The following is a 12,077-nucleotide window of genomic DNA, read 5'->3' as shown; positions in this document are numbered from 1 at the left end:
TTTATTCTCCACGTATTTTATATGGACGATAAATTGATAATATTGTCATTTTCTACTTTTTTTTTCATAATATCACTCTATATACATGATTTTTTTTTAAATAAATAATTTAAATATTTTATTTATCGTATAAATAATTTAGACATAATTTATCATTTTGTGTACTATTATTTATTTTATTTATATGGTAACGATTTAACTATAAATATAATAAAACTTATGTTATAAATGAGATATGCCTGTAATTAAATCGTTAACACTGTAAATGAAATAATAGCAAATGGCACTCATATATGCACTTCATCCTTCCTCTTAAAATTTTTTTATTTTGTGGGATGTACAGTCGAACGATATCATCAAGTTGGAGCAATAAATTTTAAGATGAGTATTGTCATTTTTTTTAATAAAAAAAATATAGAGAAAAATTTAAAACGGTCTCTGACAATTAGCTCAAAAAGCAACGAGATTTTTGAAAAAAAAATTAATTCGACTCCTGATTTTTATTTTTATGGGACTGATTAGCTTCTGTGTTAAAAAAAGTCAATGTTATTTTTTTTTAGCACATGAGCTAATCAGTCTCAAAAAAAAATATCAGGAGTTGGATTGAATGTTTTTTTAGGATCTCATTAATCTTTCGAAATAAAATATCAGGAGCTGGATTCAGAGGTCAGATGAGATATTTACTTAAAAAATATATTGTTAGAGTAATTTTGATTAGTTTTATTATAATATATATGATGACTAGAGTGACTGGTGTGATACAAATATAATGTAGGTCTTGTTTTGTAGCTGTTGAAATCTATTTTTAAGAACTTGTTTTACTATTAATGAATATTAGGATTTTTTAAAGAAGTATTTTAAATGTTTTATTTAAAAAAAATCCATAGCAACATGTAAAACATTTGAACTATTTCTTTAATAAATTTTAATTTAATATGTATACTAGGATAATTTATCTTATTTTATAGTTTAGTTTTGTAATTATTTTTATTTATTTTTAAGAATTAAATTTACTATTAATGAATTTTAGAATTTTTTTAAAGATTTAATGTAAATGTTTCATTTTTAAACAAATTCTCTCATCGATACTAATAATTTATATCTAACTCTTTTAATCCTTTTGTTCTATTAGCATTCATATTTGTTGAGATTAGACCCTTTAACTCAGATATATAATCTAAATACAATCCCTTCATTAATATTTTTTATGTGAAAATTGGGATAGACACTCGTAAAGATATACTCACTACTAGACGTTTTTACTAAACTTTAACAAATGAAGAAGAAAGATTGAAATATTTGTGAGGTAGGCTATTATTTGTAGCTTCTTACATAGCTGATAAAATTTTGTCTTACTATATTTCAGTTACAATGTAAACGATCTCGTTTATATTATGCTCGAATTACCTTTCTTTATATCTTGTATACAGTATAAACGAGATATATATGCTTAACATGTACCTTTTTAGGCATCCTGCTTGCACCCATTTTATAGGTTTAAATTTTGTGTCTTATTTCGCTTAAATTGTAAACGAAATATAGTCATACTTAAATCGCTTATATTGTAAACGAGATAAATAATAATACACAAATTAGTAAACTGTATTCAAATTACCTATATCCGTAAATAAAATATTTAAATTATTTATTTTAAAAAATCTCTCTCTATATATAATATTTTGTGTATTTTATATTTGTATAAATTTATAAAAAAAATAACATTACTAAAATGAAAATAAAAATATCCATTTTCTATTTAGGGCAATTTACGCAAATAAAACAATTTGAAAGAATGTTTATCAGATTACAACATTATAAAACAGCAGACGCAATTGCAACTTTTCTATTTGTATGTAAATCGTGACACCCTGGCATGGATTCCATTAACACGTAAACTGCTACACCATGTCGCGATTTACGTTCAGAGCCTGAAACAGCATAAACCGCTACACTCTGTAATGGTTTATGAAGAGATAAGCTGCAAGGATAATCCGCGAGACTCTGTATCGGTTTATGAAGGGCGTAGCAGCTTTGAAAATGCCTATATATACCCAGCCATTTGTGTAGTATGTCATTTACATTGAAAACTTTAGAATGAAGAGTGAGGAGAGCTTTTTAGTGTTAGTGCATTGCTCTGGAAAAATTAGAAAGAGTAAAAGTCACTGTGTAAAGTTTACCGATAGAGAACCACTGAGTGTTTTTATCAGGTCATCTAATATACTGTTAGATCTGAAACCAATATATTGCAGAAGTTGGGCGTGTGCGGCATAAAGTTAGTGAAGAAGCTGTTCTATAAGATTCATATTGTGGTTGTATCAACCGGCATAAAATATGAAACATTTGTGATAGGATCCGATGAAGATATGCAAGTGTTATTTCATTGTCGTCAGAGTTTTCCGGAAGTGAGGATACACGAGTTGTTGGCGAAGTTAGAACATGGCATCAATAGTTCTGGGGCATCGGCGCCGAATCCTCATTCGACTACGATGGGGGGTGCTTCTACCTCGATGCCTGTCATTGCACCTGATTATTTGTTGGCTAATTGTCCAGCTGGTGCAATTGGGGTAGTTTTTTCAGCCCATCCAATTCCAGATGTTGGATGTGAGGGAAACCGGATCGGGTTGAAAATGCGATGCGAGAGGATGATTCGAATGATTCCACCATGTACTTTCATCGTCTTTTTTGGACATTTCCTCCTTGTGTTGAAGCCTTCCGACATTGCAAGCCTTTAGTCAGCATAGACGGTACTCATCTGTATGGCAAGTATGACGGGACTTTGCTCCTAGCCATCGCGCAAGATGGAAACTCCAACATCTTGCCAATTGCTTTTAGTCTCGTGGAAGGGGAAAATGCGGAGTCGTGGACACGATTCCCACTCTTGCACCATCGTTCGTCCACCACTCGCCCCTCCTCTATGATAGAATCAGCCACAGCCACCGTTGTTCACGAACACTTGTGACGTCCCTGCAGCCACAATGAAGAAGGCGCTTGCGTCGTCCTCGCAGATATCTGCCATTCACAAGGCTAACGTTATGCAAAAGACTGAAGGTCTTTTCCTCAAGGTTTATCATTACCTTCCAATTACCTATAAATACCTATCTTATTTTATTTGTGAATCTAATAGTAACCTTCTATTTTTGAAATTTGTTTTAGGGAAGTCATGAGGTTGCGGAGGAGTACCCTGAGATAAAGTATGAGAAAATTGTCATTGACAATTGATGCATGATAGTATATTTGTGAACTTGGATTTAGAGTGCAATTGTATTTGGAAACTCATTTTGAGTATTGAAAATGGAATTATTCTCATTCATTTTTATAATCTACAGCTTGTGAAAAATTCTGCTCTTTTTGCTGTCTAGTGATGTCAAACCTTTATGGTAATATTATTAGTGACCTTTGTGCTGGCTTGGTTGGGGGGTTTGGGTTTGACAATAAGGTAAATTTTTCACTTTAGTCAACAAATTCTAGAAGCTACAATCTTATCATCTGACATCATTTCATACATGTTTCAGCTTCAAGATTAGTGAGAGAGGTATTGCACTAATTGAGGTTGTACATGGTTCAGCACCTGATATTGCTAGAAAGGTTAGCTGCAAAGTTCTTTCTCAACCTTATATTATCTGTTATCTCGGATCCAACTCGTGAGAATGGAGGTGAAGCTTGAAAGCTGAAGCAAGGCTTCCTTGCCGATCGGTTCACCTTATCATCAACTTATTACAGAATATGGGATTTGAATGCATGTTTCATAAAGGTGTTCAATATTAGTTTACCCTCTGTAATTTCATAAAACTAATTTGATCTTCTCGTTCTTTGAAAAACAAAATCGTGAATAATAATTATTGTCAATTTACTTCAGTGATAGTGGTCACAAACATGTTCTAACCTATGAAACTTTGTGTTTGTGTAGAATTTTGCAAATCCAACTGCTTTACTGCTGAGTGGTGTTTTAATATTGTGCCATTTGAATCTTCATGACAAAGCGGACCAAATTCAAAATGCCATCCTCAACACAATTGCAGAAGGGGAGTACCGAACTACTGATCTTGGAGGCAAAGCAAAGACAACCAAATTCACCAATACAATTATTGATCATCTCTAAATTATGCTCTTGAGTAGGAAAGGAATTCTTATTAACAAGGGAATATCCTCTTATTACTGAACTACAAATTGAATATGACTTTATTATGTTAGTTTTAGAATAGTGTTGTTCTTGATTAATAATGCAGGATAATATACAAAGAATAATTTACTTATGTATTGCTACAAGTAGACTTGCATAGTAATGTAATGTTCTTTTATTCATGTAATTGATTAATACAATAAGCATTCTTGCTGTTTATATTGCTCTTATTCATTGATTTTTCTTTTTCTCATCAATGATTGGGATGCATTATGTACTATATTTTAAGCCATTTAAACTAAAACGAATATTTATTTTACTATGATAACGGATGGATCTTTCCATTCTAAAGTGAATGATTATTTTGGGTATACCATTCGTAGTATAATTTATTACCCTGTTGTGTTGATATAAACAAAAAAATTAAAAGAGAAACTAAAATAGGTCGGATGTTCATTTTACTAGGTAGGCTGATGGTTATTTTTATTGTAATTAGGATGTTTATTTGATTTGGATTAGACTTAACATAATTTTTTCTAATTAAAAGATTTTGTTAAAAAATATTGTGAACATGGTGTCTATTATAAACTGAAATTTTACTAACACGCTTGATCTTATTTAAGTTAGTCATTTTCTTAAAATATAAATTAATAAATTATAAAATATATGTTATCTCAATCTCATTAGTACACTTTATCATATGCGCTCATTATTTCTTCTTCAAATCAATAATGTTCTAATCTTCATTTATCAAGAAATATATTGTTATTGACCAATTATATTTCACCATATTTTGAAAAAATTAACCACATCATATTTTTCTTTTCCTTTTTAATTAGTATTAATTTGATAGTTAAAAACTTTTCAATTCCTGTCATATATGTTCAGTAAGATAATAAACAAAAAATATAAATTGATTACAATACATTTGATAACCAAAAGGAAGAAATTGGGTATAAAAAAATCCACTCTATTATGTTTTCTGTACAAAATTGTAGAAAGATTAAAGCGATAAACTTTTTAAGTTAATAGCTATTTACTACTACCTACTACTCATATTTGAAATAGAAGATATAAGCAAAATACTTAACATAACTACCACTCAAAAATATCCCACCCATCGTCAACAAGGTCTTTGTGATCATCATTTTTTAATTTTTCTATCTTCCCTTCAACTTCAGTTTCTGCTTTAACTTTTGAAAATTGTAAGAACAAAAGACCAAGTACGTAATCAAATTAAACATCCATTTATTGAAGGAATTCAACTATCCAGATACATAGTAAACTAAACATCCGTATATTTTCAACAAGTAAAGTAATATAGTATCTGTCATATCAAATTGTTTAAAAGATGAACAAGCGTGTAAATAACATCCCAATCAAACATCCTTGCACACTATCTAAGTTATCAATTTAACAAATGGCAGGCTGAGTTGTTTCTTTTCTTTTTTTTTAAATAAAGAATACCCAAGCCAAATTGTGAAACATATAGAATTAGGTTTATTCTTGTGCAACTATGATAAGTTTCAATCAACTATTAAAGTAGTTTTTTAACCAACAACTCATCTAAATCAAGCAAGAAAAATCAAGAACAACATGAACTCAACTAAGTTGACACGAGCATTTCTTAATAACAAATTCTCTGGCCAAAGCGACGACCATGTAGCAATATGTTGTTAATAGCAACATTAAAACCATTGTCAACCACTATTTCATTTACATGAACTCAATAGGGGGAACATCAAGAAATCAACTAATACACATTGCATGTCAATTGAACATCCGTATTTGTTATCCACTATTAAAACTGAGAAGAATTCTACATTTCTTTTTGTCTTGAAAAAATTACGAGTATCCAACCTAAGCAATTTAAAAGGTTTCAATTACCAATCTAAGCAATTTAAAAAAAAAAACAAACAGCAATATGTGCTCGAATAAATATGTGCTGTAACACCCGACTATACTTAATCTTATGCTTAAGTCATAAGACTTATATATATATATATATATATATATATAAACATACATAAGTATTCCCAAAATACACCAAAGTACCAAAGTGAACTCCTATCTCTCCCTCAACCTCTAAGAGGAGCAGCATACATAAGTTACTTGGAGAGTAAGCTAAATACATATTTACATATATACAAACAGAAACCCAAAATACACCCAAGGACTACTTCGCTTCCCAGGATCCAGACGCCTAGCGAGGAGCCTCTCAACCTGCATCTGAAAAACAACAACACAGTATGAAATGAGAATCGAAGGTTCCCAGCATGGTAAAAGTACCACGCGTATAATAAATAAGGTCCTGAGAATGCCATAGGTAATCCTAGAACTCCGTTATTCAATTATCCAACTTAGGTATTAAATAGAAGCCATAAACAGGAGTAGGTATTCTAAATCTACCTAACTTACTCAAGTTCAATCCTAACCTAACACCAAACCATTTCTCCATCTCCTCCATCCCTCCATCATCCATAATGCAACAGAAACAAGCAACCAAACAATTTCACGCACAAGTAATGAGCAAATAGTACAAATAGCAAGTATAACAGGTAGCAGATGATATGTATCAATTAGGCAAACCCAGGTAATGCATAGCAATCAAAACAAACAAATGCATATAATGCATGACTGTCCTATGGCTGATGGAGCCCATCTGTCGGTTATCCAGCTAACCCGACAAGTCCGAAAACCTTAGACTGTCCCCCGTCGCGCATCCCCAAGAGTCTATGCATAGAGTTCACATTCATTCATCGTATAATCACTCAATTGGGGCTATCCATACCCGGAAATTTATACGTGCCCGGTCACCCTTACGACGTAGGGTCAACAGAGTGTTGAGATTCAACCTGGAACACGTGGTGGCAAGCCATGGTTCTTTCCCAGAAAAACTCGTATCTCAGATATCATCATTAACATTTCATAATCATTCATTACTTACTCATCATGTCATTGCACCTTTATACATAACTCATCATAACCCAGAGCAAGTGGGGCAGAACCACAATTCTTGCGTCTACCCGAGGAGCCTCTATACTAACTAACATGGAGCAAGTGGGGCAAAACCAGAACTCTTGTGTTTACCCAAGAGGTACGTTCTCATATGCCCAGGAGGAACAAAGGAGGGGATCCTAACCTCCCACCATCTCGTTGGGGGCGATTTTACGATACCAGGAAGAACAGAGAAGGGGATCCTCACCTTCCACCATCTCCTGGGGTTGCACTTTCAAGAAAGAGTGCTCAGACGCGATATTTATTCCTTTCTCACACATAAATCACCACCTTTTCGACTTTACTTCACCTCTAAGTTACCTTATTTTTCTATCTTCAAATAGCTACTGGACTTAACACTATACCTTAAGTCTAAAAGAAAGAAAATAGAGGTTTAGAAGTGAAAAATTGGTTTAAAAACAGTCAAACCCAGTTTTTACAGCAGGCAACATCCACGCGTACGCGTAGGCCACGCGCACGCGTGGAGCGTACATCAAGTCACGCGTACACATGCCCCTCGCGCATGCGCCGCCAAAATTCCATGCCACGCGTACGCGTGGATGGGCGTTTTTAAAAAATGGGCAGAATGCCCAGCAAGCTTGCAGCAAACCAGTTTTGACCATCCTGAACACAGATTTAAACACTAAACTTACAACGTCCATAACTTTCTTTGCAAAATTCCGTTTTCAACAAAGTTGATATCAATCAAAAGCTCTTAAAACCATCTTTTATTTGCAACAAATCACAACTCAAATAAAAATTTGTTGAATAAATTATGGACTTCTAAAGTTCATCAAAAATTGGTTTTTAACCAATTCCCAATCAAAACTCATTTTCATCAACTTAAGCTTCTTACCATTAAAACTTGCATTATACTACCATATCAACTCAATTCATCAACAACCATTGCCACTATAACCTTTAACCAACTCAACAAATCTTGATCATTAATAATTATCCATATTACTTCATACATCAATGACCCTTCATTTGTTTATATCAACTTTTCACCTATACCAACCTTCATCATGTATTTATCAATCTTCCGTCAACATATACTAATTAAATGCCATTAACATAAATTAGCCCTTCAAACACATTAATCCATCAGCTTCACATAACAACTCTTTATTAACAACCACCAACCATAATCCATCAACATATCAACATCAACACAACCTATTATAAGCAAGTCAAAGAGCATAAAATTAATAACCACAATACCTCATAATTTCAATATATGTTCATCAACGACTCATTTCAACAACATTACAAAACTACTCATTAAATGCAATTAATAATTCAACTTATCCTATGGTTCCTCTAACCTAAGTTTTCACAGCACCGTAAATATTAAACGTGCGAAACTTAAATCATACCTTGACCGATCACTTAGTTTCACTCAAGGCAGCCTCACAACACAAATCACAGCCCCTCCAAACTTAATTAAAACAGCCCCAAAATAGGCTTTGATCACCAATAAGCCTCCAAGCACTCCCAACTCAATTCCAATGAATATATATATGACTCAATTCACCAATGAATATATATAATGGGAGTATATTCCTCAATTTTATATAGAAATATTGAGGATTGATTTTTAAGATAGGAACTAATTTGTTTCTTTATTTTATTAGGGATTACTTTAATTTGTCTAAAAGATCAGAATCGGAACTACTTTTGGATAGTTTTCACTATTTACTCAATTTTATAGAAATATTTAATGATTTATTCTGTTTCAGATTATATTAGAAAGAATTCAACTTAGTTTCACGTGTAAAAAACTAAGAGAGATCAGAAGAGATGATGATAATAAGAATAATAATAACTCCCTTCGAATTAATATTTGATTATTTTGCTTTTGTTATAAGAAAAGTTTAATTTCTTATAATCTTATATAATAAGGTTAAGAGAAACTTTTTGGCCAACGATTTTTAGGGCAATTTACTTATTTAAATAAAATAGCAGAATCCTTTACCTAAATGTGCAAAACGGATTGTTATTACGTGCATGTGCAAAAACCTTACTCTATGTAATCCATGGCAACCCACCACGGTTTCCGAAACGTGCATAAACCGTGGCAGGTCCCAGTGGTTTACGGTGAAACATTATTGAGTGTAAACCGTGGGAGGTCCCAGCGGTTTACGAAGGAGGCGTGGCAGGCATAAAACATGGTAAGTCACCACGGTTTATGAGGAAACTGAATTGGTCATAAACCCTTATGGGTTACAACGGTTTATTTAGGGTAAATAATGGCCAGAAAACCTTGTAGGTTCCCACGGTTTACAATGACGGGAACTCTATATATATGTGGGTGATTTAAGCTCCATAAGAGATCATTCTCACAATGGCTAGTGAGGAAGAGAGTTTTCTTGCCTTAGTGCATTGTTCTGGGAAAATTAAAAAAAGCAAAAGCCAAGGTGTGAAGTTTACCGACAGAGAACCACTGAGTATTTTTATCCGTTCGTCGATGAGTTTGTCAGATTTGAAGAACAGCATCTTGGAGAAGCTTGGCGTGTTGGGTAGCAAGTGGGTGAATAAACTATTCTACAAGATTCTCATGGCGGTTGTCTCGACTGGTGTTCAGTATGAAACCTTTGCGGTTAAGGCTGATGAAGATATTAGGGTTTTGTTCTACTGTGTAAGGAGTTTTTCGGAGATCAGAATCCATGAGTTGTTCGCAAAGTTGGAGGTTGGTGTCGATAGTTCTGGGGCATCCGCTCCAGTTCCTAGCCCAACTGCCGCGGGTGGTGCATCTAGTTCGATGCCTGCGGTCAAACCGTATCTTCCGCCGGTTCAATCACCTTCGTTTGCGGCTGATTTAGACCGAACAGAGGTTGTTGGTTCTGTACCTTTGGAGAATGCAGTAGTCATTGAGCCTCCGCACGTTGTGGGCACCGGTGGTGGCCTGGTACCTTATATCGAAGACTTTGGTGGACCTGATCAAGTAGAGAATGCAATGCGTGACGATGAGTCTGACCAGGAGCCTGTTGATATCGTTGGTGACAGCGACGATGACACAGGTGGCGATCCACATGCGCAGCATCGGCCTTCATGTTCTAATTCTCATCAATACCCTCCACACTTCTCCACACTAAACATGGATGCTCTTGGTGAATAGGAAGACGGTGGTAACACAGTGGGGGGATCTTCTACAGAATTTCAGATTGGGCAATCATTCCAGAGTAAAGATGAAGCTGTGCTGAGTGTCAAGGACTATAGCATACGGCGAGGTGTTGAGTACAGAGTCATCGAATCAGATCATTTGAAGTATCAGGGAAAATGCAAGGAATTCGGCAAGGGTTGTAGTTGGTTGATTCGTGTAGCGCTTCTTGCACGAAAGGGCACTTGGGAGGTTAGGAGGTACAACGGGCCACACACATGCCTCACAACTTCTATTTCAAGTGATCACCGTCAGCTGGATTACCACGTTATCTGTGCGAGGATTCTTCCTATGGTTAGGGTAGATGCTGCGGTTACGGTAAAGGTACTTCAACAAGCGACAGAAGCCGATTACGGTTTCAGGCCTAGTTACAGGAAGGTTTGGATGGCTAAGCAGAAGGCAGTGGCACAAATATATGGAGATTGGGAAGAGTCTTACGTGGAGTTGCCACGTTGGATGCTAGGGGTCTAGGCGACAATGCCGGGAACAATCACGGTGCTGAAGACGTCTCCTGTTCGGATTGGTGGTGGGGTTGATGAGTCCACGGTGTACTTTCACCGGCTTTTCTGGACATTTTCACCCTGTATCGAGGCATTCTGGCATTGCAAGCCCCTCGTCAGTATTGATGGTACCCACTTGTATGGGAAGTATGGAGGGACGCTGTTGTTGGCGATAGCTCAGGACGGGAACTCGAACATCCTCCCGATAGCATTTGCCCTTGTGGAGGGCGAAAATGCAGAGTCATGGTCATTCTTCTTGTCTAATCTCCGAGAGCATGTGACTCCTCAGGAGGGTATCATTGTTATCTCTGACAGGCATAATGGGATCAAGGCAGCGCTTGAGGCACCTGAGACTGGGTGGCTGCCTCCTCGGGCTTTCCGGGCCTACTGTATTAGGCATGTGGCTGCGAATTTCGCCCTAACGTTCAAAGGTAAGGACTCAAGGAGGATGTTGGTGAATGCTGCCTACGCAAAGACTGAGGCTGAGTTTTACTACTGGTTTGACATCATGCAAACTGAGAATCCAGCAATGTGTGACTGGGCCAACCGGATGGAGTATGACAAATGGACCCAACATGAGGATGCTGGTCGACGGTTCGGGAACATGACCACAAACATCAGTGAATGTGTAAACTCCGTGCTAAAGGGAACTCGCAACCTGCCGGTCACATCGTTGGTTAAGTCAACCTACGGGAGGCTTGCTCAGCTATTTGTGGTACGGGGTCAGACCGCAAAGGCACAACTCGGATCTGGGCATGAATTCTGACAGGCATTGGTCAAGGCTATTGATCGGAACCTAAGAGACTCTAGGTGCTTCACTGTGACATTATAAGACAGGCATCAGTCCGAGTACACCGTCGCGGAGACAACACCAACTGGGAGCTTCTCGCTGGGTAGCTATAGAGTTTCCCTTAAAGATCACCGATGCGACTGTGGCCACTTTCAGGTGCTGCATTATCCTTGTTGCCACGCCATTGCGTGTTGCGCCTACTCCCGGCTTAACTGGGCGTCATATGTTCACGAGGTGTATCGTATGAGTGAGGTGTTCAACGTTTACAAGCAGGGGTTTCTCCCACCTATCCCTGAAGGACTATGGCCTCCATATGCTGGGCCTACCATCATCCCTGACCCTAATATGCGGCGTGCAAAGGAAGGTCGTCCAAAGGCAACCATGATCCGTGGCAGTATGGATCAGTCTCAGGAGAACCAGCCGAAGCGTTGTGGGCTATGCCGTCAGCCTGGGCATACGCGGAGGAACTGTCACCAGCGAAGACAGAGTGGTGGAGGGGATGCGTAG

General features: G+C 36.4%; 3 protein-coding genes across 3 annotated transcripts; all 3 read left to right on the top strand.

Annotated features, from left to right (window-relative positions):
* Positions 1 to 2,975: 2,975 nt before the first annotated feature.
* LOC130940095 (isocitrate dehydrogenase [NAD] catalytic subunit 5, mitochondrial-like) lies at positions 2,976 to 4,099 on the top strand. The gene is made up of 4 exons (XM_057868144.1): positions 2,976 to 3,062; positions 3,154 to 3,191; positions 3,513 to 3,585; positions 3,908 to 4,099. The coding sequence occupies exons 1-4, from the start codon at positions 2,976 to 2,978 to the stop codon at positions 4,097 to 4,099; spliced, it is 390 nt and encodes a 129-aa protein (XP_057724127.1).
* Positions 4,100 to 9,587: 5,488 nt separating this feature from the next.
* LOC130940093 (uncharacterized) lies at positions 9,588 to 10,751 on the top strand. Its single transcript, XM_057868143.1, has 2 exons — positions 9,588 to 10,230; positions 10,276 to 10,751. Exons 1-2 carry the CDS (start codon positions 9,588 to 9,590, stop codon positions 10,749 to 10,751), a joined length of 1,119 nt encoding a protein of 372 aa, XP_057724126.1.
* Positions 10,752 to 10,757: 6 nt separating this feature from the next.
* Positions 10,758 to 12,077, top strand: LOC130940092 (uncharacterized). The gene is made up of 2 exons (XM_057868142.1): positions 10,758 to 11,533; positions 11,618 to 12,077. Exons 1-2 carry the CDS (start codon positions 10,758 to 10,760, stop codon positions 12,075 to 12,077), a joined length of 1,236 nt encoding a protein of 411 aa, XP_057724125.1.

This window comes from Arachis stenosperma, chromosome 7, assembly GCF_014773155.1.
Source record: "Arachis stenosperma cultivar V10309 chromosome 7, arast.V10309.gnm1.PFL2, whole genome shotgun sequence".
NCBI classification, from domain to species: domain Eukaryota; kingdom Viridiplantae; phylum Streptophyta; class Magnoliopsida; order Fabales; family Fabaceae; genus Arachis; species Arachis stenosperma.
This window is presented reverse-complemented; position numbering and strand designations above follow the sequence as displayed.

Bases quoted from the DNA above. Each gene is read 5' to 3' on its own strand.
- LOC130940093 (XM_057868143.1), top strand. From the start codon at position 9,588: ATGAGTTTGTCAGATTTGAAGAACAGCATCTTGGAGAAGCTTGGCGTG. The intron at 10,231-10,275 runs GTGAATAGGAAG...GATCTTCTACAG, and splicing joins ACTAAACATGGATGCTCTTG to AATTTCAGATTGGGCAATCA.
- LOC130940092 (XM_057868142.1), top strand. From the start codon at position 10,758: ATGCCGGGAACAATCACGGTGCTGAAGACGTCTCCTGTTCGGATTGGT. The intron at 11,534-11,617 runs GCATGAATTCTG...ATTATAAGACAG, and splicing joins AAGGCACAACTCGGATCTGG to GCATCAGTCCGAGTACACCG.
- LOC130940095 (XM_057868144.1), top strand. From the start codon at position 2,976: ATGAAGAAGGCGCTTGCGTCGTCCTCGCAGATATCTGCCATTCACAAG. The intron at 3,063-3,153 runs GTTTATCATTAC...AATTTGTTTTAG, and splicing joins CTGAAGGTCTTTTCCTCAAG to GGAAGTCATGAGGTTGCGGA. The intron at 3,586-3,907 runs GTTAGCTGCAAA...GTGTTTGTGTAG, and splicing joins CACCTGATATTGCTAGAAAG to AATTTTGCAAATCCAACTGC.